The 24,778-nt window shown below is 43.9% G+C and overlaps 1 protein-coding gene across 1 annotated transcript in view; it reads right to left on the reverse strand.

The window, feature by feature from the left end:
* The window catches only part of MYCBP2 (MYC binding protein 2), a gene marked incomplete in the record, with an annotated part of 5,088,083 nt that overhangs the window by 2,595,809 nt on the left and 2,467,496 nt on the right, over positions 1-24,778 (reverse strand). The window contains 1 exon segment of the mRNA XM_044072904.1: positions 9,992-10,134. Coding sequence (XP_043928839.1) covers positions 9,992-10,134 — 143 coding nt within the window.

A 24,778-nucleotide genomic window follows, 5' to 3' on the forward strand; every position in this document is an offset into this window, starting at 1 on the left:
TTTCCCTAATAGGGGGTGGGGCTGGGATGTGGATGTCTAGGGTGATTTGCTTGTGGTCGGATCTGACCAACGAGGAATTGACCACTGGTGTGGAACACCAGTTGCCCATGTTGGTAATGACCAGGTCTAGGATATTGCTGCCCCTGGGGGGGGGGGGGTGGATAAGTTGATCCAAGGCACTGGAATTTATGAATTCCAGAAAACGTTGAGCACAAGAGTTGGTACAGGAGCAGTTTTCCCAGTTAATGGTGGGGCAGTTGAAATCGCCCATTATTAGGGTGTTAGGTTGCACCCTAATATTTTCCAGTGTATCAAGAAATGAGGAGTGGGAATCCTGGGACATGGTGGGGGATCTGTAGCAAGCTACAATTTGCATTGCGGTCTTGCCCACAGTTAGTTGCACTTGGATAATCTCAGATGCATTATGTTGAGCAACTAGCCTGGAGGTGTGGATATCCTTAATGAATATGGACACGCTTCCGCCTTTAGTGCTTCAGTCCAAGTTAGGTGGCCGAAAGGTGTGGTATGAATTATAGCCTGGCAATGCAGGGGTGCTCTCTGGAGCCTTGAACCAGGTCTCTTGTCACTGCACAGATGTCGATGTTCTCCATTTTAAGGAGTGCCTCGAGTGAGTGCATTTTGAGGTTTAGACTTCTAGCATTGAGTAGCATTACCCTCAGATTTTGCTTGCTTGTACCGGTTACGGTGGTGAATTTGTCATTTGAATCTTGCCTAAAAAAGGCACTATAGGGGTGGCAAGAGCCTTAGCCATTATACAGAATCCCAAGGGTGACAGGTGCAGGCCATCTCTGGCAAAACATTGTGGTTTTTCGATCATGTCGTCCCAGGAAGACAGATAATGGATCCCCCTTAGAATGACAACAGAAGCTTAGCCAATTATTGAAGTCAATCATTTTGTCCTTGTACTGTGGTATCATTCTGGGTGATGGCAGGATGCTACTCAGGGCTAGGGTCATACCTGCCTGGGCTACACAATCAGAAAGCTCCTCCATGTCTCTTTTCATGTAGTCCAGGGAGGTACATCTCAGGTCATTCACACCAACATGGACAATGACAGAGTCATATTTGTACTTGCTGTGGAGTGACCTGAGTGCATGTGTTATGTGGGGGATCCTGGCACCTGACAGTGACTTTCACCTTGTTTAGCCTGGTGAGTGGAACATCAGTGTGCCTGACTATAGAGTCACCTATGACTAGAGTGTTAGGTACGTTGTTATGCCTTATGGGCTGTGGTTGAGTGGCTATGTGTCAATTTGAGTTGTGTTGGGAGGGTGGAGGTTGCTTGCGTTTCTGCTTTGGAGGTCACTGTTGCTTGGGTAGATTTTTTTTGAGAGCCTCCACCAATGTAGGTGTGTGTTTTGTGTTTCTATGTGTGTGTTTTGGTGGTGTAGGTTTTGGTGGACTATGTGATGCGTGTGGTGTGGTGCAAGTGTTTACCTTCTCCTCTTGACTGTCTATAGTCCAGTCTTGGGTGAAGAGAGAGAGTTTGCTTCCAGTTTGGTTATATAAGTGCATCTCCCACAGGTTGTAGTGTTGGGTGGTAGGAGGAGAGGGTTGTCTGTGTACATGAGGCAATTGCTGCACTGCCCCAAGATGCCCAGATTTATCAGGTAGACAGGAGAAAACACCGGGAGCTGACCCTTAGACATGCCTGGATAGGTGCTTATCTATTAAGTATTAAAACTGTTTTTCTCTAGACAAGTGAGGAAAGTTGAGTGCTGTAGTAATTTGTAGCTTATTTAGCGCTTACAATGAGTTCTGAACAAGTGCTGAGCTCAAAGAAACAGATTTGAGTGCTGAAACTAGAAAACTAGTTAGTTGTAAGAAACAAAATTAAGCTAAGCTTCCCTCCAATACAGAAAGGCTTGGGGGCTCAGAAGCTTACAAACAGTCCTGGATACAGCAAATCTGTATCTGGACTAGACAACTTATAGGAAATGCAGGAAACAAGCTTAGAAAATTGTTTTTTTTTTTTTTTTTTTTTTTTTTTGTAAAGTGGAAAGGGGAAAGGAGGAGCAGAAGCTAACTGTATTGGCCTTCTCAAATGTTATCCCTGGAATAGGTAGAATGAGGTAATGACACTAGACTGGGAGGCGTGTCAAAGCAGTTTTCGGATCTGAAGACTGTGCTTTCTTCGGATCCGAACCAGACGGACGTGGGCGCTTGGATCCTAGGACTCTAAAACAACTGGTTGGATTACTGAAGGAGCTGTAATGGATGGAGTGGTAGATGATCAGACTTCCTGACCCAAAGGGGTAGGAGAAGTCGTAAGAACCCCATATAAAATTGTACCGTGAAGAATTTCCACATCTGCTTCAGCAAGGACTCAATTGAGGAACGAAAAGATGCTATGGATGGCAATTTGGAGTACCACTGTAAAAAGGGAGAAGACACTCTGGATGGGACTGGATCCAGGTGAGGAGAATAAGCTGTCCTCTCTGTAAAGGTTTCAGATCAGAGGGTGTAGACTCCAGAAAGTACAGTTTTGCACCTACCATAAATGTAGATGTTTGAGTGTTCACCCTGCTACAGTCATCGCACTTGGGTTATCCTGCCGTCAGGCGGTCCCTGCAGTCGGCCTGAGTTCCAAAGTCTAGGTCCGGCGTCGGTTGCTGTCGCTTCTTCCCTGACGTCAGTGCACCAGGGGTATATAAGAGGCATCCAACGCCATTTTCTTCAGTTTTTCTTGCCCTAGATGTCAGGTGCCCCCAATAGGTAGGCAAATATATATATATATATATATATATATATATATATATATATATATATATATATGGGTCTACTACTAATGCCCGAAACGACGATTCCCCGACAGAAAACTCACCGACGCCAGATGACCGACAGGTAAGTGTACCGACAGGGTGATTTGCCGACAGCGGAAAGACCGACAAGGGAATGTGCGATCGCGACGCGGTAAGTGTGCGATGGTGACGGAGTTAGGAGCGGTCAGGTAAGTGCTCGAGATTGTGGGATGTCGGGTTAGGCTGTGGGAAAGGTGAGTGTGTGTTCGTGTCGGAGGTATGGTTCGGGTAAGGTAAGTGTGTGCTAGTGAGGGACTGTAGTTTAGGGACGGGTTACGTGAGTTAGGGTTAGGGTGCAGGTAGGTGATGTGTGCATTAGTGTCGGAGCTTGGGCTAGGGGTGGGTTAAGTGAGTTAGGGTTAGGGTGCAGGTAGGTGAAGTGTGCGTTAGTGTCGGAGCTTGGGCTAGGGGTGGGTTAAGTGAGTTAGGGTTAGGGTGCAGGTAGGTGAAGTGTGCGATAGTGTCGGACCTTAGGGTTTGGGTCAGGGCTAGTGTGTATGCTATGTAGTGTCGCGTGTTGTTTACGTTCCGTGTGTCGGTGTAATGGTGTTCAGTGTTTTGCGTTGTCGGGTTTGTGTCGGGTTTGTGTGTTGTCGGTCATCTGGCGTCGGTGAGTTTTCTGTCGGGGAATCGCCGTGTCGGTAATTAGTAGTAGACCCATATATATATATAGCTAGATAAAAATAAAACAAAACCTTTAGGCACAAGCAAATACACCACAGAGGTTGTATAGGATAGAGTGGTATAGATAAGTTCAGCTAGTTCAGAGGGGATGGAGGGAGGGTAACCTGGACTGCAGCAGGGTGAACACTCAAACATCTACATTTATGGTAGGTACAAAACTGTACTATGTTCATCGTGTTACCCTGCTGCAGTCATCACACTTGGGTTGAATCCCAAAGCTAAGGATGGGAGGTGGAGTTAAACAGGGTTAGAAGAAGGTAGTAGGCCTTGCAAAACTGCAGTTGCAAAAAAAGCTCTAGTCTTAGAATATAGAGGTAAGTGATGGCGTTTGGTGAAGGTATGCACTGAACTCCAAGTTGCAGCTTCCAAAATATCCTTGGTTGGTACTCCCCTGAGAAAGGCTGCTGATGTAGTTGTAGCCCTGGTGGAGTGGGACCTAATGTTAGCAGGTACCGGTTTCCCATGATGCGTGTAGCAGAAACGTATGCAATGCCCTATCCATTTAGAAATGGTCTGTTTTGAGATAGCTTTTCCTTGTAATCCTCTAGCATAGGCTACAAAGAGCTGGTCAGATTTTCTGAAAGCCTTAGTTTTATCCAAGTAGTAACATAATTGCCTGTGAATGTCCAAAGAGTGCAGGAATCTTTCTCCTTTGTTCTGGGGATTTGGGAAAAAGGTGGGCAAATGAATGGTTTGGTTTAGGGCCACACTAGATACCACCTTTGGCATAAAGGAAGGGTTAGTTCGTAGAGAGACTCTGTCTTGATGAAAAATGAGGAAAGGCTCCACTGCCATTAGTGCCTGTAGCTCTGACACTCTTCTAGCTGAGGTTATTGCTAGTAGCAGGGCAGTCTTCCATGAAAGAAATTTTAAATCAGCTGAAAAAGCTGGTTCAAAGGGCGGCAGTGTAAGCTTTTCCGGAACAAAGTTGAGATCCCAAGTAGGTGTTGGTGCTCTCCTTGGCGGTCTTATGTTCTTAGCCCCTCTGAGGTACTGTCTTAGGAGTGGATATGAGAATAAAGGAGGATCCATGTTGTAATGAGCTGAAATTGCTGAGGCGTAGATCTTAATAGCTGAAAAGGAAAGTCCTTTGTGCAACATCTCAGTTAAATATTGTAGAATCTGAGGAATGTTTGGATCAAGGGGATTTTGGCCTTTAGCCTGGTTCCAGGCGCAAAATCTTTTCCATTTGTCTGAATAGGTTTTCCTGTTGCTGGGCCTCCTGGCCTCCAGAATGACATCCATAACAGGTTTGGATAGAGGTGTTGGCTGGTTGTTTAGGTAATTTGCCATGCAGCCAGGTTTAAAGTCTTGAGCTGGCTGTGTAGAATCTGATTGCCTCGCTGGGTGAGCAGGTGAGGAATTTGTGGTAAAATCCATGGTGGGCCATGGGCCATGTTCCTTAGAATTGGATACCAATGCTGGCGTGGTCAGTCTGGTGCAATGAGTATCATTTGTGGCCTCTCTAATCTTTCAGCAGTACCTTTGCTAGAAGAGGCAGTGGAGGAAAGGCATACACTGTTAATGTTTTCCAACTGAATGAGAGGGCGTCCACTTTCCAAGCTTTTGGATGGAATGTCCTTGTGCAAAATTTTTGAAGTTGGTAGTTTTGGGGGCTTGCAAACAGATGTCTGGGCATCCTCATTTTTGAGCTATCATTGCAAATACTTGTGGATCTAGTTTCCACTCGTGTGGATCCATGATGTTTCTGCTTAGATTGTCTGCCAATGTGTTTTTCTTTCCTGGCAGGAATTGTGCTTGTAAATGAACCTGGTAAGACAGTGCAGTGTTCCACAAGGTCATTGCTTGCCTGCATAGAGGGTAGGAATGTGTGCCCCCTTGCTTGTTTATGTACCGCATTACTGTGGTATTGTCCGTCTTTATTATTAGTTGTCCTGGGTGTAAGAGGTCCTTGAAAGCTGTTAGGGCATTCTGTACTGCTAGCATTTCTTTTTGATTGATATGCAGATGCCTCTGATCTGTAGTCCATTTGCCCTGAATGCACTGTCCTGCCATGTGTGCTCCCCAAGCATAGTCCGATGCATCTGTTGTGATAGTTTGCCTGGTTGTGGGTAAGGTGAAAGGCTGACCCTTGTTGAGGTGACATGCCTGTGCCCACCATAAAAATTCCTGTTGAAGGCAGGGAATGAGTGGTATCATTGTTTCCAAGCTGTGGCTGTGCTGAGTCCATACGCTTTTCAGGTACCATTGTAATTTCCTCATATGCAGTTTTGCAAATGGTATTAGTAGTATGCAAGATGCCATGAATCCCAAGGCCTGCAGAATTTTTCTTGCAGGGAGTTAGGTCTTTGTTGCCATTATTTTGAAATATTGAGTCAGCTGTTGTTGCTTGTCTGGCGTGAGATAAGCCATCTGGGCCATTGTATTCAAGCTGGCACCCAGGAATATTATGCTTTGTGAGGGCACTAGTTTTGATTTCTTTTCGTTTACTGTGTACCCTAGGCAACTTAGAAGGTGTTTGACAAATGCCAGATGCTTTAAAAGAATGTCCTTGCTTTTTGCTTGAATAAGGCAGTCGTCCAGGTATGGGTATATTTGAATTCCTCTTTGTCTGCAGTATGCAATTACTGGTGCCAGGCATTTTGTGAAGACCCTGGGCACAGTAGATAAGCCAAAGGGCAGGGCAGAGAATTGATAATGCGTTGAACCTGCAATGAAGCGGTGGTATCTTCTGCAATTTTGTCTGATAGGGACATGCAGGTATGCCTCCTTGAGGTCCAACGTTACTAGCCAAGCATTCTTGCCCAGCATGGGAAGAAGCTGCTGTAGTGTTAGCATCTTGAATTTTGGTACTTACAGATAGATGTTCAGAATTGAAAGATCCAGAATGGGTCTCCATGCTTTGTCTTTTCTTGGGACTAGAAAGAGTCTTGAGTAAAATCTTTGTCCTTGCTCCTGTGTAGGTACCTGTTGAATGGCTCTCATGTCCATGGGAGCTGTAATTCGTTTTTGTGCCTCTGCCCATTGATTTGGTGGCAGGTTTAGCATTCCTTTTATCCTTGGTAAGGTATGAAAGTGGAATCTGTATCATTGAGAGACAATGTTTAGGACCCATTTGTCTTTTGTGATGATGTGCCAGTTGTCTGCAAAAAATGCTAATTTTCCTTCCAAGGAAGCTGCCAGGAGAGATTTGCTTGGTAGTTTGAGGATTGAGTCATTGTGTTTGTCTTCTGCTAGCTTGGGGCCTGTCTTCTCCTCCTTTCTGGGTAGCAGTACCCCATTGGCAAGGTTTGTAAGGGCCTTGCATCTGTATTTGCCCCTCTGTGATCTGTCAGAAGCTGGAAAGGACCAGTTTTTCGTTGGCCAGTTTCTGCTGAAACGAGGGGGTTGTACCTGCAAAAAATCCGTGACTGTCTGCATAGACTTTGCCTTATCCTCCATTTTCTTTAAAACCTCTTCTGCTTTGACACCAAATAATACAGCCTGCTGTAAAGGTGCATCCAATAATTTTTCTTTAACATGATCAGGAAGGGTTTGTTCTTTTAACCAAGCATGTCTACGTATGACAGAGCCAGTAACAGCTGCTCTACAGGAAGCTTCCAATGAATCAAATCCACATTGTAAAGAATGTTTGCCCACCTGTTCAGCTGCATGCAACAGATCCTGCATTTCCTTGAATTCAGACTGTCCAGTATGTGCGCTCATTTTTTGTTTTAATTGAGACACTAGGAATTGCTGAAATTTCAGCATGTGAAACTGACAATTTAATGCCCTCATAGCCAGAGTTGCTGAGGTGTATATTTTCTTTCTCCATCTATCTAGGGCTCTGGAATCCCTTTCAGAGGGCACAGGATTTTTAGCCATAGAAGCTTTAGCTCCCTTAGGACCCTGGGAAATTGTTTCTGGGTCAGCCACTGGGCTTTTATAAAGGAATTTGTGAGAGTCAGGTACTCTGTAGTATCTGTCTGGTTTGGCTGGAGCAGGAGGTAGAGAGTCTGGATTTAGACTAGACTCCAAGTAAACATCATCCACAATATCTAAAACTGGAGGGATAGCAAGAGGTCAGTGCTGGGGTAGTAAAAGGAACTCTCGGAGCCTTTTCCTAGAATAAGAGTAGTCCTGGCCTTCCCAGTGGAAGTGTTCCCTCATGGTATTTAAAGTTTCCCCAAAGGAGTAGTCTTCAGAGGGAGATGCTGAGGGAACAGAGTCTTCAGCATCAGAGTCTTCATAAGGGGGAAAAGTGTAATCCTGTTCCTCAGAAGAATCTGAGGAAATTGAAACCTGGTCAGAGGAAGCATAATCCTTCTCTTGTCTTGGTCTTTTATCTGGATGGGAATGGGAACCCCTGATTAGGGTAATCAAATCTTCAGCCATCTTAAGCATCTGTTTCTTAGGCATGGGGCCTTGAACTGTACACTGATGTACAGTCTTCTTTGGTTTTAAAGGAGTTTTAAGCTTACCATAAGATTTAATGGTAAGTGCAGTCGGTCTGAAGACACCTTCTGCAACCGAAGATGTTTCCACTGCACCGGGGTCTACTCCTGCTCCGGTGTCGGAAGGGCCTAATGAAGATGGCTGCGTTGGCCTAGTAGACTCCGCTTGAGAATCTGCAGCTGTCTGGGGTTGCAATTCTGCGGTCATCAGGGGCTGCGTAGGCACCTCACTGAAAACCGGAGAACCGGCGACAGGCCCAGCAGAGGCCTCGGAGTCTGGCTTGTTCCTAGGCTGCCTGTCCTTATCCTTGCGTTTTTTATGCATGCCGGTCGTCGGATGCTCCGACGGCATGATATAATTAAATTTCCTACCAAAGTAATGTCGTGCAAAGTCAAAAATGGCGTTTGATAGTTCGTTTATTAAACCTAGCATAAAACCGACAACCTGTGACGTCATGGTCTGGGCCTAGGCAAGGAATACAATAGGAATGGAAGTCCTTATGAGGTATTTGCTTCCCACAAGAAATGCAATTGTTAAATTTTTCTGACATCGGACTAAAAGGTTCCCCAATGGGGTACTTAGCTTTATTGAAGACTTCGGACTGAAATTCGAATCAAAAATCTCAGGTGTCGGCCGACCGGCACTTGCGAACTGCTTCTGCTTCGGACACCATGCGGCAAGAAAGACTGAAGAAAATGGCGTCAGATGCCTCTTCTATACCCCTGGCGCACTGACGTCAGGGAAGAAGCGACAGCAACCGATGCCAGACCAAGACTTTGGAACACAGGCCGACTGCGGGACCGCCTGACGGCAGGATAACCCAAGTGTGATGACTGCAGCAGGGTAACACGATGAACATCTGGCTTGATCGGATCCCAATGAGGGTCGCACTGTGAGTTATTTCAGATCAGATTTCTCTTTCTTCTTTTTAGGTTCTGAGGAAGAAATAGATGAAGACTCAGAAAGTTTAGACCTTTTTGTAGGGTCTGTAGCTTTTTGTTTGGAGGACTGAACCCCAGGAATGGCTTCAAAAAAGTAAGCTGGCAACAAGCCTTTCAAAATCAATTTTTCCTGTCAGCTAGTGCTTGGGGGTTGAACCCACGACAGATACTGCAATCCTGTTGCAAATGATCCAGGCCCAAGCAATAAACACAGATTGTGGGCATCGGAATATGGCAACTTGTGCCCACATTTATCACAGTTTTTAAATCCTGAAGGACCTTTTTCATACACTCTGAACAGAGAAACTACAGAAATAACAGAAGTACTAAACTAAACTTTTTTTTTTTTTTTTAAACCAGAAAGAGGAAGAAAAGTTAAATACCAACAATGTTAAGGAAGGAATACAAAACTCTTGCAAAGAGGAAAAATTACCAACTATGGTAATTATGCAGGTATACCCCAAGTGTAAAGGGAGTATGGAAGGATGGCTAGGCCTACCAATGATGGTAGGAAAGAATACATTCAAAGGTGTATGAAAAAAGGACCACAGCAGTAACGACTTAAAAATAAAAGTATAGATTAGATAAGTAGTAGTAAATAAATATTTTTTAGTTAACATATATCAAAAAAAGACATCTCCTATTCTACACTTGATAGTTGGAGGTGACCACATTTAGACACGAAAGCGGCAAAAGAGATCTGAGACATAAGGGTTGGTGCATTACAGATAGGGAAGCAGCTCGAGAGTTTTTGGAGGACACAAGCTAGTGTAATGGCAGAGTTGGATACGAGGATCAGATCCAAACCCATTTAGTTGAGGAATGAATGAAAACTGACATCAGATAAAATGTTAGAAGCTAGGCATGCTGTCCTAGTGATGCATGTGGCATCACAGTGAGTACAAGCATAGTATGTGCACCATGCAAATGTGCAAGCTTCCCAGATACCACCCAAATGAAAAAGGGAAAAAGGATATCCCAAGTCTGTAAAGTTCTAAGCAGGGTCAATATCAAATTTCACAGGTTACATAAACAAATTATACTTAATCTGCTGTTCTCTGCATGAAATGATAATGAACTAACAAAATTAGTATCAAACAGAAGTTGTACATTGCTATGGTACTGGCTCATACTGCCAAAATGCCTTACCATCAACAGCCAGTGCTCGGTGCAGAAGATCTTTAGCAGCCCGTATGACAGCACATGCTACAGACAGTGCTCGATTGCAGTTTTTATCTTCTTCATTAGCTTTATTTAGAAGCTGGGACTGCAAATCGCCATCAAATTCACTCCTAGGTAAAGCAGTTAAAAGGAATGATCAACTACAAGCACTACACACTTTGCTACATCATTCATGTACTTTATATACACACACACTTGCATATATATTTATATACAGGCACACACCCATACGCACCTGTAGATAATATAGGTAATATATGCATACATATTCCTCCTTGTCTACTAAAACAAAATAATAATTACTGATTACTGTGAAGGTAGCCTGTTTTAAGGAATGGCTTTTACAGCAAACAGCAGAAGCTGAGCTTTGGTGGTCTATGACTGTAGAAATATTCTACAAAGCAGTTTATTGCTAATTTCCACCCTATCTCCTCCCCACAACATTCCACAGTTAATAAACCATCAGTCCCCCATAAACAGTAAATGTGTTTTTTTTTTAATAAAAAAGTTTGGATAACTACACAATAATAACAACTTCCACCTCAAAAGAAAACAGCAAAACAAATGAGAAAAACATTTACTTTACTTAAGACAGCAGAAGCAAAAGTGATTTGGGGTTGAACTTCAGATGATAACCATTTGCAAAGATCCCTAATGCCCATTTGTCTGTTACTGCTGCACTCCCTTCCTCCAGGAAGGCAGCATATCTATGTGGGGGTACAGGTCCATAGCTCCAGCTGCTCTTTGGTGGGACCAAAGCTCTGTTAGTCTCCCACTGTCTTCTTGACATTTGTTTTTCTCATGGAAAGGCCTTTACGCCTTTTAAAATTTTTATCTTATCCTGTTTTCTGTAAAATGGAACATGTTTCTTACGGTAATGCCTACTACAATTACACAGGGGAAGCTAAAATAGATGCCCGATGGGTTATATTACGTGACTGAAAACCCAAGTCAGCGAATGCCTGTTCGCCGACCAATAAACAGTGAACTGTCATTTCTGCGAACGGCCACTTCAGCAAATTTTTTTCTACGGGGAAAATATTGCTTGGCCATTGTCGTGAATTTGCCCTTTTCCCCACTGTAGTGAGATCTCGGAGTTGGTATATTTAGTTGTGGAGGTGTTTGGGGGGCAAAGCCCCCAACTTTTTCAGGTTTGAAATAGTGTGCTGTTTCTGGTTGGCCAAGTAATTTTTTTCCCCCTAGGAAAAGATTTGCTGAAGTGGCCATTCGCAGAAATGACAGTTTGCTGTTTATCGGCCAGCTGAACAGGTGTTCATTTACTTGGGATTTTGATCACGTAATATAGACCCATGCCCGACAGTGTTCATCACCTTCCTTTCCAAGTTTTTGAAAACGCTATCTGCCTGGGGACCAAAAAGAAGCACAGTGTCTAAGGGGGCATTCATTAGCTTGGCTTTGACATCCACAGAAAGAAACTGTGCTCAGAGCAATGCATGTCTTCTTAAAACAATTACAGTGGTGGCTGCCCTAGATGCTGCATCATTAGCAGCATAAGCATATATAACACCTTGCTTCTCTTAATTGGACAGCTGTTTGTATCAGGTGCACAGTGGATCCTTTTGAGTTCTCCTTGTCTAGGGTAGAATGTTTTGACATTTGTGCTAAGACATGTTCCTGAAATTCCAATACAGGAGTATTACAACTTAGTGCTGTAAATACCAAAGTGGCAGGTGTACAATTCGTCACATTATACTTATCTGGGAGCAGGACTGGTGTTATCATTTTGGGGACCCCCAGCAGATGTCAAGTTCGGGCCCCCCCTAGGCACTTCCAGTCTATGTATCACCCTGTCACTACCACACCTCCTAATCAACCCTTTAGTTCATGCTGCAAACTTTTAGGAGTACTTCACACAGACTGATCTGTAGCTATAGTGCTCTTACAACAGGCCTACACTATGTTGGTCCGTTTCACAAAGGGGCATTTAGTTGTAATGATGATACACTGCAACAACTCTATGTACAGGTTTGGACTCAGGTGAAATGGCACCTCAGGCCTATGGTCACAGGCACACACAGACACACACACCAGTTTTACCCAGTTTTCTCCCCATCTTGAGCTCCCTATACAATGTACATTACTTTTTTTCTTACTCTTCATCTTTGTTAAGAAGCCATGACTTTGTATGTGTTCTGTAGCACATTTTAAAGTTTTTTTTTTCTTTTTACACAACCTTGGTTCTGTAATAGGCAATGGCTGGGGCCAAGCACTTTGTAAAAACTCTGGGAGCCGCAGACAAGCCATAGAGCAAAGCTATAAACAAAGTGAAGAGTGGCCAGTAAAGTGCAGAAACTTCCTGTGGGATGGCCTGATAGCAATGTGCAGGTAAGCATCCTTTAGTTCCAGAGTGACCATGAAGGCTTGGGAGGGGATGAGGAGTAGGAGAGTTTGAAGGGAGAGCATCCTGAAGGGGGGAACTTTCAGGAACAGGTTCAGATATGATAAGTCTAGGATTGGTCTCCAAGGGCCATCCTTTTTTGGAACTAAGAAAAGACGGGAATACAAGTCTTGTCCTTCCTGTCCTGAGGGAACTGGTTCTATAGTTCCTTGAGACAGGAGCTCTTTCAGAATGAGAGGGAATAGATGAAGCTGATTTTTTGGAGGGAACGGAATTGTTTTGGGGTTTGGCCTTTCCTTTCAGGATAGGAAATATCTTTTTTGGATGATGGAAAGAACCCAAAGATCTTCTGTGATGGATTTCCAGAAGGGAAGGCAGTGGGTAAGGCGGGCGGACAGATGCAGTTGAGCAGGACAGTCATGCTGAAGAGGGGCCCCCTCTGTCTGGAAAGGGCTTTCTGACTGGGGGCTGACAGTTGGGGGAGTCTTGAGTAAGGGGCTGCCTCCTGGATGCACTGTGGGGCCTTGAAGAGGGAGAGCGTGACACTGAAGGAGTCATTCTGACAAAGGAAGTTTTTGCTGGGTAGTTCCTATAATTTCTAGAGACAGAGGCCTGGGCTGGAGCAGGAGAAGTCTCGGTCGGCTGACCAAGTGATGGTTCCCCCTCAATGTCTGTTACAGCCGGCATCTGGATTAAATCCACAACAGTGCTTTCTGTGGCTGCAGAAATGGCCTCTTCCAAAGGAACAGTCAAAGCTGACGGAGTAATCAAGAGTCCCTCGGCTCCTATATCGGTAGTTGGCGGGACATCCGATAGCGGAGCGGCATCGGGAGAACTTGGCTTTCTTCCTCGGTTGTTCAGCTTGGGTGGCCAACTCTGGATCCATCCGGCAAGTGAGGCATTTTAGTCTGATTTTCCAAATACAAGTTAAGGGCAGCCAGTCGGCTGCATAGGGTCTTTGGCATGAAAGACTGACAAATGGGGCAGGCCTTATGGTTGTGCTCCTTTCCTAAGCAAAACAAACACTGATCGTGAGAGTCTTTGTACGGTATCTGATGCCCACAGTTACATTTGCTCTTTTTCTCAGATATCGCCTAAAGGAGAATCTACAGCAACCAAACTCAAGTGTATGTAAGAGAAAAAGTCCCCAACTGGGTACTTATCTTTAGAAGTCTTTGGTCATAGGAGCAAAGCTGTTGAAGTAATGTCAACTGTGGCTGAAAAGTTTTGAGGTCTGTGCGTGCAGACATCACATTTATGATCCCTGGTTTATGGCCCTGCATGTGATGTCCCATACACCTACAGCAGCCAGGCTTAAGCTTTTGTATAGGAGTCAACGTCGGGTCATCTAAGGTGGGAAATCCCACAGTATGAATACTGCAACATAGGAATAGGAGGACATCCTCATGTGCACGCCTCTAAGGTTTGACTGACGAAAATTAAAGAAGTAATAACCGCAAACAATCCACCCCCACATAACCTGCAGCAACTTTCTGTACACATACATCTGAGCAGGGCCAGTTTTAGAATGGGTGCAGTTAAGAGTACAGGCCATTATCAGGGTTATTCCAACAAGGTCATATCACAGCCTTGTTCAGGTTAAAGAGCGAAATCAGAAAAAAATACATTTTTTCTTCTTATTTTTCTCCAACTAGCAACAGTTTTGTGGGGCTTCCACACAGCCAAGGATGATTAAGGAAGCCCCCCCCCCCCCGTATCCAGTTATACAGTTTGGGGAGTGGGGTCCCCAGATTCTTAGAAGATCTACCTGTCTGAATGTTCTGTGATATATTTTATGCATTACTTTTGAAATATAATTATTTGTTGGCTATATTTCTGACTGATACCCAGAAGAATAATATGTGTTCTGGCATTATTCAGTGTGCACAGATAAAAATCAGTTATATTTTGTATATGCGCGCGCGCGCACACACACCACAGAAATATTAGTTTTGTACTTATTTCAGCGAATATCAATACACTGTGCAACACTAGTACTGCCACACCAGATCAGTGACTGCTGTTTAGCAGCTGTCAAACAGCAGCAGGGGTAAATCATTTTTATTTACCTCAATGAGGAGTAATGCAAACCTGTCACTTCCCTGATTTCACAGACCTTCCATGATTTTTCCCAAACTTTTGCTCAGTCCTTCATAACAGTTTGATTAGCTTGCAAATCATTCGGTATTACAGTCAATAGATCTAGACATCACAGTTTTATACTTATTGTCCCAAAAATGCATGTTGATGCAAAAAGTATTATACTATTAACGTAATAACTAACTAGATCCAGACATCATAGTTTTATACTTATTGTCCCAAAAATGCATGTTGATGCAAAAAGTATTATACTATTAACTTGATAATTGAATTAGAGAAACATTTAAAACTTTTTCCTGATTTTGAGCCTTTATTCTGCTATTATTAGTATTGAGCTGAATTATTCTGCAGTCAACAAAAATCATAGTATTTGGTGTTCTATCAGTTTTATAAAATGCCCTGAAAGAGAGAACCATCACTGAAGATCAGAAGCATCAGCTTTTCTTAAAATCTAAGGTTTGCATTGAGATCATTCACTCTGGGCTGCTGATGTCTCTACTACTTGCCTTGCGTATGTTCATAGGTGTGTAGTAGGCTAATGGCCCTGGAGCCTTTACAAGCCTAGCCCATAGACCTGCCCTGGCATTGTGCCGCCCGACGTTAGTTCCCAGTATCTCTATCGACTAGAGCCACTGGAGTGATCTCCGGGGTGAATTTTCTTTTTCCCATCCACTCATCTGCTTGACATGTATGGGAAGTCTGTTCATTATCAGCTTTATCCTAATATGGTCACATCATAGACCTGTTCAGGTTAAAGAGCATAATCAGGAAATTAATTCATTTTCTCCACATTTTTCTCCAACCAGCAGCAGCTTTTTTGGGGCACCCACACAGTCAAAGATGATTAACTGGGCCCTCTTGCAGCCATGGACATTGCAAGGACCTAAAGCTGACTATGTTGTTAGTTTTAGTTTAGTGAATATCGACTTGCAGAGTTTAGCTAAGCCCAGGGTAATATTTCAGTGCTAAGATACTTAAAGGAACTATGAAGCTTGTTCCTTGATAAAACATTGCTACTATAAACCAGAGATATCTTTGAATTGTAAAGGAGATATAAATAAGAGTTATTATCCAGCTGGTTTATTAATTACACAAGATTGCTGTACTAGCTTTTGTTGGTTTGATAGACGTGTTACCAAATATCAAAATAAGATGACTTGCTGTGGTTGGAGCCCCCAGCAACCGGAAGATTTGCTGGTACCTAAAACCGGCTAGGTCTGGGAGCCAACTTTTTTAGATGATGGGTAGTGTATGTTTCCAGGGGGAAGCTTCACACCCTTTGTAGCTGCCAAAGAAACTGTGTTCTGAGGTTTTATATAAAATGAAAGAGGACCCTGGACTAAAATTTATTTGGCCTCCTAGGAGCTACAGGCTGGGAGTATGGGTCCTCAGAAATGGCCTCAAAAACACCCAATAAAACCCCTTGAACAAGAGAACTACTACAGGACCTGGGGGGGGCTGGTGGTTCATAACCCAAAAATTCTTAAATCCTCCGCTACTCCTCAGAAGTCTCAACAGCCTGCCATTTAAAGTGATTCCTCATTAATGCCACAATAACCCAAAGGTAAGACTGTCAGGACAGGAGTATGGGGCTAACACATCTTTAATGTCTATATCATAACCCAGAGGGGAAGGCATTTTTGTGACTTGTATTATATGTCATGCAGGTCAGCAGGACTAAGACAGAATATATGTGTGTGACTGAGAGGGAGGATAGAGGAATGGTGAGGATGCAAGGAGTAGAGGTGGTGAAGGTGGAGGAGTTTAAATATACTTGGGGTCAATAGTTCAGCGTAACGGTGCGTGTGGAAGAGAGGTGAAGAAGAGAGTACAGGCAGGATGGAGTGGGTGGAGAAGAGTGTCAGGAGTGATTTGTGACAGACGAGTACCTGTAAGAGTGATAGGGAAGGTCTACAAGAGGGTAGTGAGGCCAGCTATGTTATATGGGTTGGAGACAGTGGCACTGACAAAAAGGCAGGAGTTTGAGCTGGATGTGGCAGAGTTAAAGATGTTAAAATTTGCACTGGGTGTGACGAGGGTGGACAGGATTAGGAATAAGTATATTAGAGGGTCAGCCCAGGTTGGAAGGTTTGGAGACAAAGCCAGAGAGGCACGATTACGTTGGTTTGGACATATGCTGAGAAGGGATGCGGAGTATATTGGGAAAAAGATAGTAAAGATGAAGCTACCAGGGACCAGGAAAAGAGGAAGGCCTAAGATAAGGTTTATGGATGTGGTGAGAGAGGACATGCAGGTGGCTGGTGTGACAGAGCAAGATGCAGAGGACAGGAAGAAATGGGAACAGGTGATCTGCTGTGGCGACCCCTAACGGGAACAGCCGAAAGAAGAGTCATGCTCAATGTCCTGGCTGAAGTCGAAGCCCAACCTATCCTTTACCAAAAGAGGTAGGGAGTCCTTGTTTCATTTGTGAAGGCATGTGCACAGTGTAGGTCTGTTATGGTCTGAATGCCACAAGAGTCGCTTTCTAAATGCCACCAGAATTGCTTAGTGCAAGTAAATCTAGAGAAGTCAAACTGACTGCTTGAGAGTACTTAAGTCCAGGTGAGCTTTCCTGGGTGGCTGAGATATTATACCCCTATATGGAATTAATTTACATGTTCACTTCACAGCGTCAGAAGACAGAAAAGGAAGCTAGACTTCTGTGAGCCAGTAGGAAGCCAGTACCATCATCCATTTGTGATGTTGGACTTTCTGCACTGCTGGGTGAATGACAGGGAATAGTGGGTACACAACAAAAAGGTCCTGTGGCCACGTTTAAACTGGGGTACTTCTGGCTGTAGTGCTGGAGCTTGGAATGAGTAAACTGAAATTCTGGGACTTCATATTCAATGTCGATGCAGAGAGGTATATTAACAGGTGACCTGACCTGCAAAGACCCTGTTTGCAGTTATCTGGTTCAGGGATCACTCATGTGGGACAAGCAGATTTCTACTGTCCACCAACATGCTGGATTTCCATGTAATGTGCACTGCCGCTAGGAAAACATTGTGCAGTAATACCCAGTCCCAAATTTTGATGACCTCCATTCACAGGGGCAATGACTGTTCTCCCTCTTGTATGCTGATGTACTACACTACCACCACACTAATTGGATAGCTAGTAAGCCTTTTGGCAATAAGGTATAGGAGGCTTGCATGGAGAAATGAACTATTTGCAGCTTAAATACATTTGTTGCGAGTCCTATCAAGACCAGGATTTGATACTATCTACTGAAAATGCCCCTTTCCCACCCTAAAGAAGACGCAACCACAGTGAGTGTAAAAGAGTGTGATAGGATATTTGCAAATGCTTCGCTGAGGAAACATTAGATGTATGGCACCACCAGTGAAGGTGTTTTATGCATCAGTCAGTGTGTTACTGTAATTACAGTAAATATGTGATTATCTACCCCCATATTTTGAGCCCAAACTCTGCTGTACCACCTGGACCAAAATAAATTGTTTTAAGGCAAATTGCACGACCACAGTCAGAAGGATTTTTTTTTCAAATTCTAGAATTCAAAATGCAACCCCAGAAAGTTATGCATGGTACAGGAGACAGCTGAGACTTGAGAATGCTAACAGTAAAGCCCATCAGACTGAACAATCAGGTCAAGGCATAGGCCTGGTCAATCACCTCCCTCTAGGATGGTGCAACAAAAAGACAATTCTCCAGGCACAGGAAATCATCATCTCTGTAGCATCTGGTGAGCTGTCACTACTGCCATGCACTTGTTAAGCACGGTGGGGTCTGTGGTAATATGAAGAGTCAACATATAAATTGGCAGGTACCAACTCCTACCTAAAAGGTGCCTCCCAGACTGTAATGCAATCTTGATGTGGAGTCAGGTGTCCTGGATGCCCAAAGAGCATATCCAACATCTTTTTGACAGGCATGGGAGGATCATCTGCATTGAAAACAATTTCAAACCTCTGCCATACTGACTACTCCTTTACATCATTGACATTTTATTTATTTATGCATTTGCTCAGTGCGGTAAAGCACTGATCCCCATGGATCATTTCCAGATTCAGCCTGGGAGAGATCTACAATGGGCCTAAGATCAGGTGTCTTTTTTTGCTCTAAAAAGAATCCGTAGTACTGACTCTGAACTCTCACTTCTGGTGGAACCTCTTGGACTGCTCTTTTGCTTAGGAGGGCATGAACTACCTGCATACATGTGTTTTCAATAAACAGGAAAAATGTGAAACAAGGTTTCATGTTAAGAGAGACAGGAAAGAACAGTTCTGTACCTACCATAAATGTAGATGTTCGAGTGTTCACCCTGCTGCAGTCATCATACTTGGGTTATCCTGCTGTCAGGCGGTCCCGCAGTCGGCCTGAATTCCAAAGTCTTGGTCCGGCGTCAGTTGCTGTCGCTTCTTCCCTGACGTCACTGCGCCAGGGGTATATAAGAGGCATCCAACGCCATTTTCTTCAGTTTTTCTTGCCCCAGATGTCTGGTGCCCCCAATAGGTACACAAAATATATATATATATATATATATATATATATATATATATATATATATATAGATATAGATATAGATAAAAATAAAACAATACCATTAGGCACAAGCAAATACACCACAGAGGTTGTATAGGATAGATAAGTTCAGAGGGGATGGAGGGAGGGTAACCTGGACTGCAGCAGTGTGAACACTCGAACATCTACATTTATGGTAGGTACAAAACTGTACTATGTTCATCGTGTTACCCTGCTGCAGTCATCACACTTGGGTTGAATCCCAAAGCTAAGGATGGGAGGTGGAGTTAAACAGGGTTAGAAGAAGCTAGTAGGCCCTGCAAAACTGCAGTGGCAAAACCAGCTCTAGTCTTAGAATATAGAGGTAAGTGATAGTGTTTCGTGAAGGTGTGCACTGAACTCCAAGTTGCAGCTTCCAGAATATCCTTGGTTGGCACTCCCCTGAGAAAGGCTGCTGATGCAGCTGTAGCCCTGGAGGAGTGGGACCTAATGTTAGCAGGTACCGGTTTCCCATGATGCGTGTAGCAGAAAAGTATACAATGCCCTATACATTTAGAAATGGTCTGTTTTGAGATAGCTTTTCCTTGTGATCCTGTAGCATAGGCTACAAAGAGCTGGTCAGATTTTCTGAAAGCCTTAGTTTTATCCAAGTAGTAACGTAATTGCCTGTGAATGTCCAAAGAGTACATGAGTCTTTCTTCTTTGTCCTGGGAATTTAGGAAAAAGGTGGGCAAATGAATGGTTTGGTTTAAGGCCACACTGGATACCACCTTTGGCATAAAGGTAGGGTTAGTTCGTAGAGAGACTCTGTCTTGATTAAAAATGAGGAAAGGCTCCACTGCCATTAGTGCCTGTAGCTCTGACACTCTTCTAGCTGAGGTTATTGCTAGTAGCAGGGCAGTTTTCCATGAAAGAAATTTTAAATCAGCTAAAAAAGCTGGTTCAATCTTGGCCTTTAGCCTGGTTCCAGGCGCAAAATCTTTTCCATTTGTCAGAATAGGTTTTCCTGGTGCTGGGCCTCCTGGCCTCCAGAATGACATCCATAACAGCTTTGGATAGAGGTGTTGGCTGGTTGTTTAGGTAATTTGCCATGCAGCCAGGTTTAAAGTCTTGAGCTGGCTGTGTAGAATCTGATTATCTCGCTGGGTGAGCAGGTGAGGAATTTGTGGTAAAATCCATGGTGGGCCATGGGCCATGTTCCTTAGAACTGGATACCAATGCTGGCGTGACCAGTCTGGTGCAATGAGTATCATTTGTGGTCTCTCTAATCTGACTTTCAGCAGTACCTTTGCTAGAAGACGCAGTGGAGGAAAGGCATACACTGTTAATGTATTCCAACTGAATGAGAGGGTGCCCACTTTCCAAGTTTGTGGATGGAATGTCCTTGTGCAAAATTTTTGTAGTTGGTAGTTTTGGGGGCTTGCAAACAGATCTATGTCTGGGCGTCCACATTTCTGAGCTATCATTGCAAATACTGTGTCGTCTGCCAATGTGTTTTTCTTTCCTGGCAGGAATTGTGCTTGTAATTGAACCTGGTAGGACAGTGCAGTGTTCCACAAGGTCATTGATTGCCTGCATGGAGGGTAGGAATGTGTGCCCCCTTGCTTGTTTATGTACCACATTACTGTGGTATTGTCCATCTTTATTATTAGTTGTCCTGGGTGTAAGAGGTCCTTGAAAGCTGTTAGGGCATTCTGTACTGCTAGCATTTCTTTTTGATTGATATGCAGATGCCTCTGATCTGTAGTCCATTTGCCCTGAATGCACTGTCCTGCCATGTGTGCTCCCCAGGCATAGTCCGATGCATCTGTTGTCATAGTTTGCCTGGCTGTGGGTAAGGTAAAAGGCTGACCCTTGTTGAGGTGACATGCCTGTGCCCATCATAGAAACTCCTGTTGAAGGCAAGGAATGAGCGGTATCATTGTTTCCAAGCTGTGGCTGTGCTGAGTCCATACAGTTTTCAGGTACCACTGTAATTTCCTCATATGCAGTTTTGCAAATGATATTAGTAGTATGCAAGATGCCATGAATCCCAAGGCCTGCAGAATTTTTCTTGCAGGGAGTTGGGTCTTTGTTGCCATTATTTTGAAGTACTGAGTCAGCTGTTGTTGCTTGTCTGGTGTAAGCTAAGCCATCTGGGCCGTTGTATTCAAGCTGGCACCCAGGAATATTATGTTTTGTGAGGGCACTAGTTTTGATTTCTTTTCGTTTACTGTGTACCCTAGGCAACTTAGAAGGTGTTTGACAAATGCCAGATGCCTTAAAAGAATGTCCTTGCTTTCTGCTTGAATAAGGCAGTCGTCCAGGTATGGGTATATTTGTATTCCTCCTTGTCTGCAGTATGCAATTACTGGTGCCAGGCATTTTTGTGAAGACCCTGGGTGCAGTAGATAAGCCAAAGGGCAGTGCAGAGAATTGATAATGCGTTGAACCTGCAATGAAGCAGAGGTATCTTCTGCAATTTAGTCTGATAGGGACATGCAGGTATGCCTCCTTGAGGTCCAACGTTACCAGCCAAGTATTCTTGCCCAGCATGGGAAGAAGCTGCTGTAGTGTTAGCATCTTGAATTTTGGTACTTGCAGATAGGTGTTCAGAATTGAAAGATCCAGAATGGGTTTCCATGCTTTGTCCTTTCTTGGGACTAGAAAGAGTCTTGAGTAAAATCCTTGTCCTTGCTCCTGTGTAGGTACCTGTTGAATGGCTCTCATGTCCATAAGAGCTGTAATTTGTTTTTGTGCCTCTGCCCATTGATTTGGTGGCAGGTTTAGCATTCCTTTTTTCCTTGGTAAGGTATGAAAGTGGAATCTGTACCCTTGAGAGACAATGTTTAGGACCCCTTTGTCTTTTGTGATGATGTGCCAGTTGTCTGCAAAAAATGCTAATTTTCCTCCTAAGGGAGCTGCCAGGAGAGATTTGATTGGTAATTTGAGGATTGAGTCATTGTGTTTGCCTTCTGCTAGCTTGGGGCCTGTCTTCTCGTCCTTTCTGGGTAGTAGTACTCCATTGGCGAGGTTTGTAAGGGCCTTATGACTGACCTCTGCCCTTTGGGCGTCTGTATTTGCCTCTCTGTGATCTGTCAGAAGCTGGAAAGGGCCAATTTTTCGTTGGCCAATTTCTGCTAAAACGAGGGGGTTGTACCTGCAAAAAATCCTTGACCATCTGCATAAACTTTGCATTATCCTCCATTTTCTTTAAAACCTCTTCTGCTTTGACACCATATAATACATCCTGTTGTAAAGGTGCATCCCATAATTTTGCTTTAACATGATCAGGAAGGGTTTGTTCTTTTAACCAAGCATGTCTATGTATGACAGAGCCAGTAACAACTGCTCTACAGGAAGCTTCCAATGAATCAAATCCACATTGCAAAGTATGTTTGCCCACCTGTTCAGCTGCATGCAACAGATCCTGCATTTCCTTGAATTCAGACTATTCAGTATGTGTGCTCATTTTTTGTTTTAATTGAGACATTAGCAATTGCTGATATTTCAGCATGTGAAAGTGACAAATTAATGCTGTCATAGCAGGAGTTGCTGAGGTGTATATTTTCTTTCCCCATCTATCTAGGGCTCTGGAATCCCTTTCAGAGGGCACAGGAATTTTAGCCAGAGAAGCTTTAGCTCCCTTAGGACCCTGGGAAATTGTTTCTGGGTCAGCCACAGGGCTTTTATAAAGGGGTTTGTGTGAGTCAGGTACTCTGTAGTATCTGTCTGGTTTGGCTGGAGCAGGAGGTAGAGAGTCTGGATTTAGACTAGACTCCAAGTAAACATCATCCACAATATCTAAAACTGGAGGGATAGCAAGGGGTCAGTGCTGGGGTAGTAAAAGGAACTCTCGGAGCCTTTTCCTAGAATCAGAGTTGTCCTGGCCTTCCCAGTGGAAATGTTCCCTTGTGGTATGTAAAGTTTCCCCAAAGGAGTAGTCTTCAGGGGGAGATGCTGAAGGAATAGAGTCTTCAGCATCAGAGTCTTCATAAGGTTGAATAGTGTAATCCTATTCCTCAGAAGAATCTGAGGAAATTGAAGCCTGGTCAGAGGAAGCATAATCCTTCTCTTGTCTTGGTCTTTTATGAGGAGGGGGATCGGAACCCCTGATTAGGGTAATCAAGTCTTCGGCCATCTTAAGCATCTGTTTCTTAGGCATGGGGCCTTGAACTGTATACTGATGTACAGTCTTCTTTGGTTTTAAAGGAGTTTTAAGCTTAGCATAAGATTTAATGGTGAGTGTAGTCGGTCTGAAGACACCTTCTGCAACCGAAGGTGTTTCCACTGCACCGGGGTCGTCTACTGCTCCGGTGTCGGAAGGGCCTAATGAAGATGGCTGCGTTGGCCTAGTAGACTCCGCAGCTGTCTGGGGTTCCAGTTCTGTGGTCGTCAGGGGCTGCGTAGGCGCCTCACTGAAAACCGGAGAACCGGCGACAGGCCCAGCAGAGGCTTCGGAGTATGGCTTGTTCCTAGGCTGTCTGTCCTTATCCTTGCATTTTTTATGCATGTCGGTCGTCGGCTGCTCCGACGGCATGATATAATTAAATTTCCTACCAAAGTAGTGATGTGCAAAGACAAAACGGCATTTGATAGTTCGTTTATTAATCCTAGCACAAAACCGACAGCCAGTGACGTTGTGGTCTGGGCCTAGGCAAGGAATACAACAGGAATGGAAGTCCTTATGAGGTATTTGCTTCCCACAAGAAATGCAACTGTTAACTTTTTCTGACATCGGACTAAGGCAAGAAAAGGTTCCCCAATGGGGTACTTAGCTTTATTGAAGACTTCGGGCTGAAATTCGAATCGAAAATCTCAAGTGTCGGCCGACCAGCACTTGCGAACTGCTTCTGCTTCGGGCACAGCGCGGCAAGAAATACTGGAGAAAATGGCGCCCGATGCCTCTTATATATCCCTGGCGCAATGACGTCAGGGAAGAAGCGACAGCAACCGACGCCGGACCAAGACTTTGGAATTCAGGCTGACTGCAGGACCGCCTGACGGCAGGATAACCCAAGTGTGATGACTGCAGCAGGGTAACACGATGAACATCAGAGAAAACTTGAGACATTCCGCTATACCAAAGAAAATGGAAGAAAAAGACTGCATTTATTTCATGAAGGCACAGATAAGCAACTGGACTGGTGCTGATACAAGAAAATTGTTGACAGTGTCAAACTAAATGATGGCATAAATTGGAGTTTCAGCCTTCAAGTCTTTCAGAAAATGCATGCTAATTCAAATCCTGTTACTCAAGCAACTTTCTAAGTTTATAAGAGCAATATTTAAAATCTGTCCCTATTTTTGGGCCTTTGTTCTCCCATTATTTCAGGCATCCTCCAGATTTGTTGCAATTAGAGGTTGAGAGAGATGTATGTAAGCAGTAACAAAACAAAATGGATTCTGAGATCCAACTGGAGCTTCATTGTTTATAGTCAAAGCTGCCAAGCTTGCCTTCCTGGATGGAAACAAAAAGCTGGTCAGTTTCCCTAATGTCTTTAGTCTTATCAAGGTAGATTTAAGTTGTTTGTGCACATCCAGAGAATGAAGAAGTTTCTCACCCTTGCTATTTGGAAAGAAGGCTGGTAAATGTATAGCCTGGGTAAGATACAATTAATTTACCACCCTGGGCATGAAAGAAGGATTACCCCCTTAATAAAAAACTATCCCTATGGTAGACAAGGAAGGGAGGACTGGCCACAAGGGCTTGAAGCTCAGAAACCTTTCTGGCACACGTAAGAGCAACGAGTAAAATAGTCTTCCCATTAGAAAATTTTAGCGGGGTAGAAGCTGCTGGTTCAAAAGGTGGTAAACTAAGTTTTTCCAAA

The sequence above is a fragment of the Protopterus annectens genome, chromosome 5.part1, assembly GCF_019279795.1.
Source record: "Protopterus annectens isolate FY-2018-M chromosome 5.part1, PAN1.0, whole genome shotgun sequence".
NCBI lineage: Eukaryota > Metazoa > Chordata > Ceratodontiformes > Protopteridae > Protopterus > Protopterus annectens.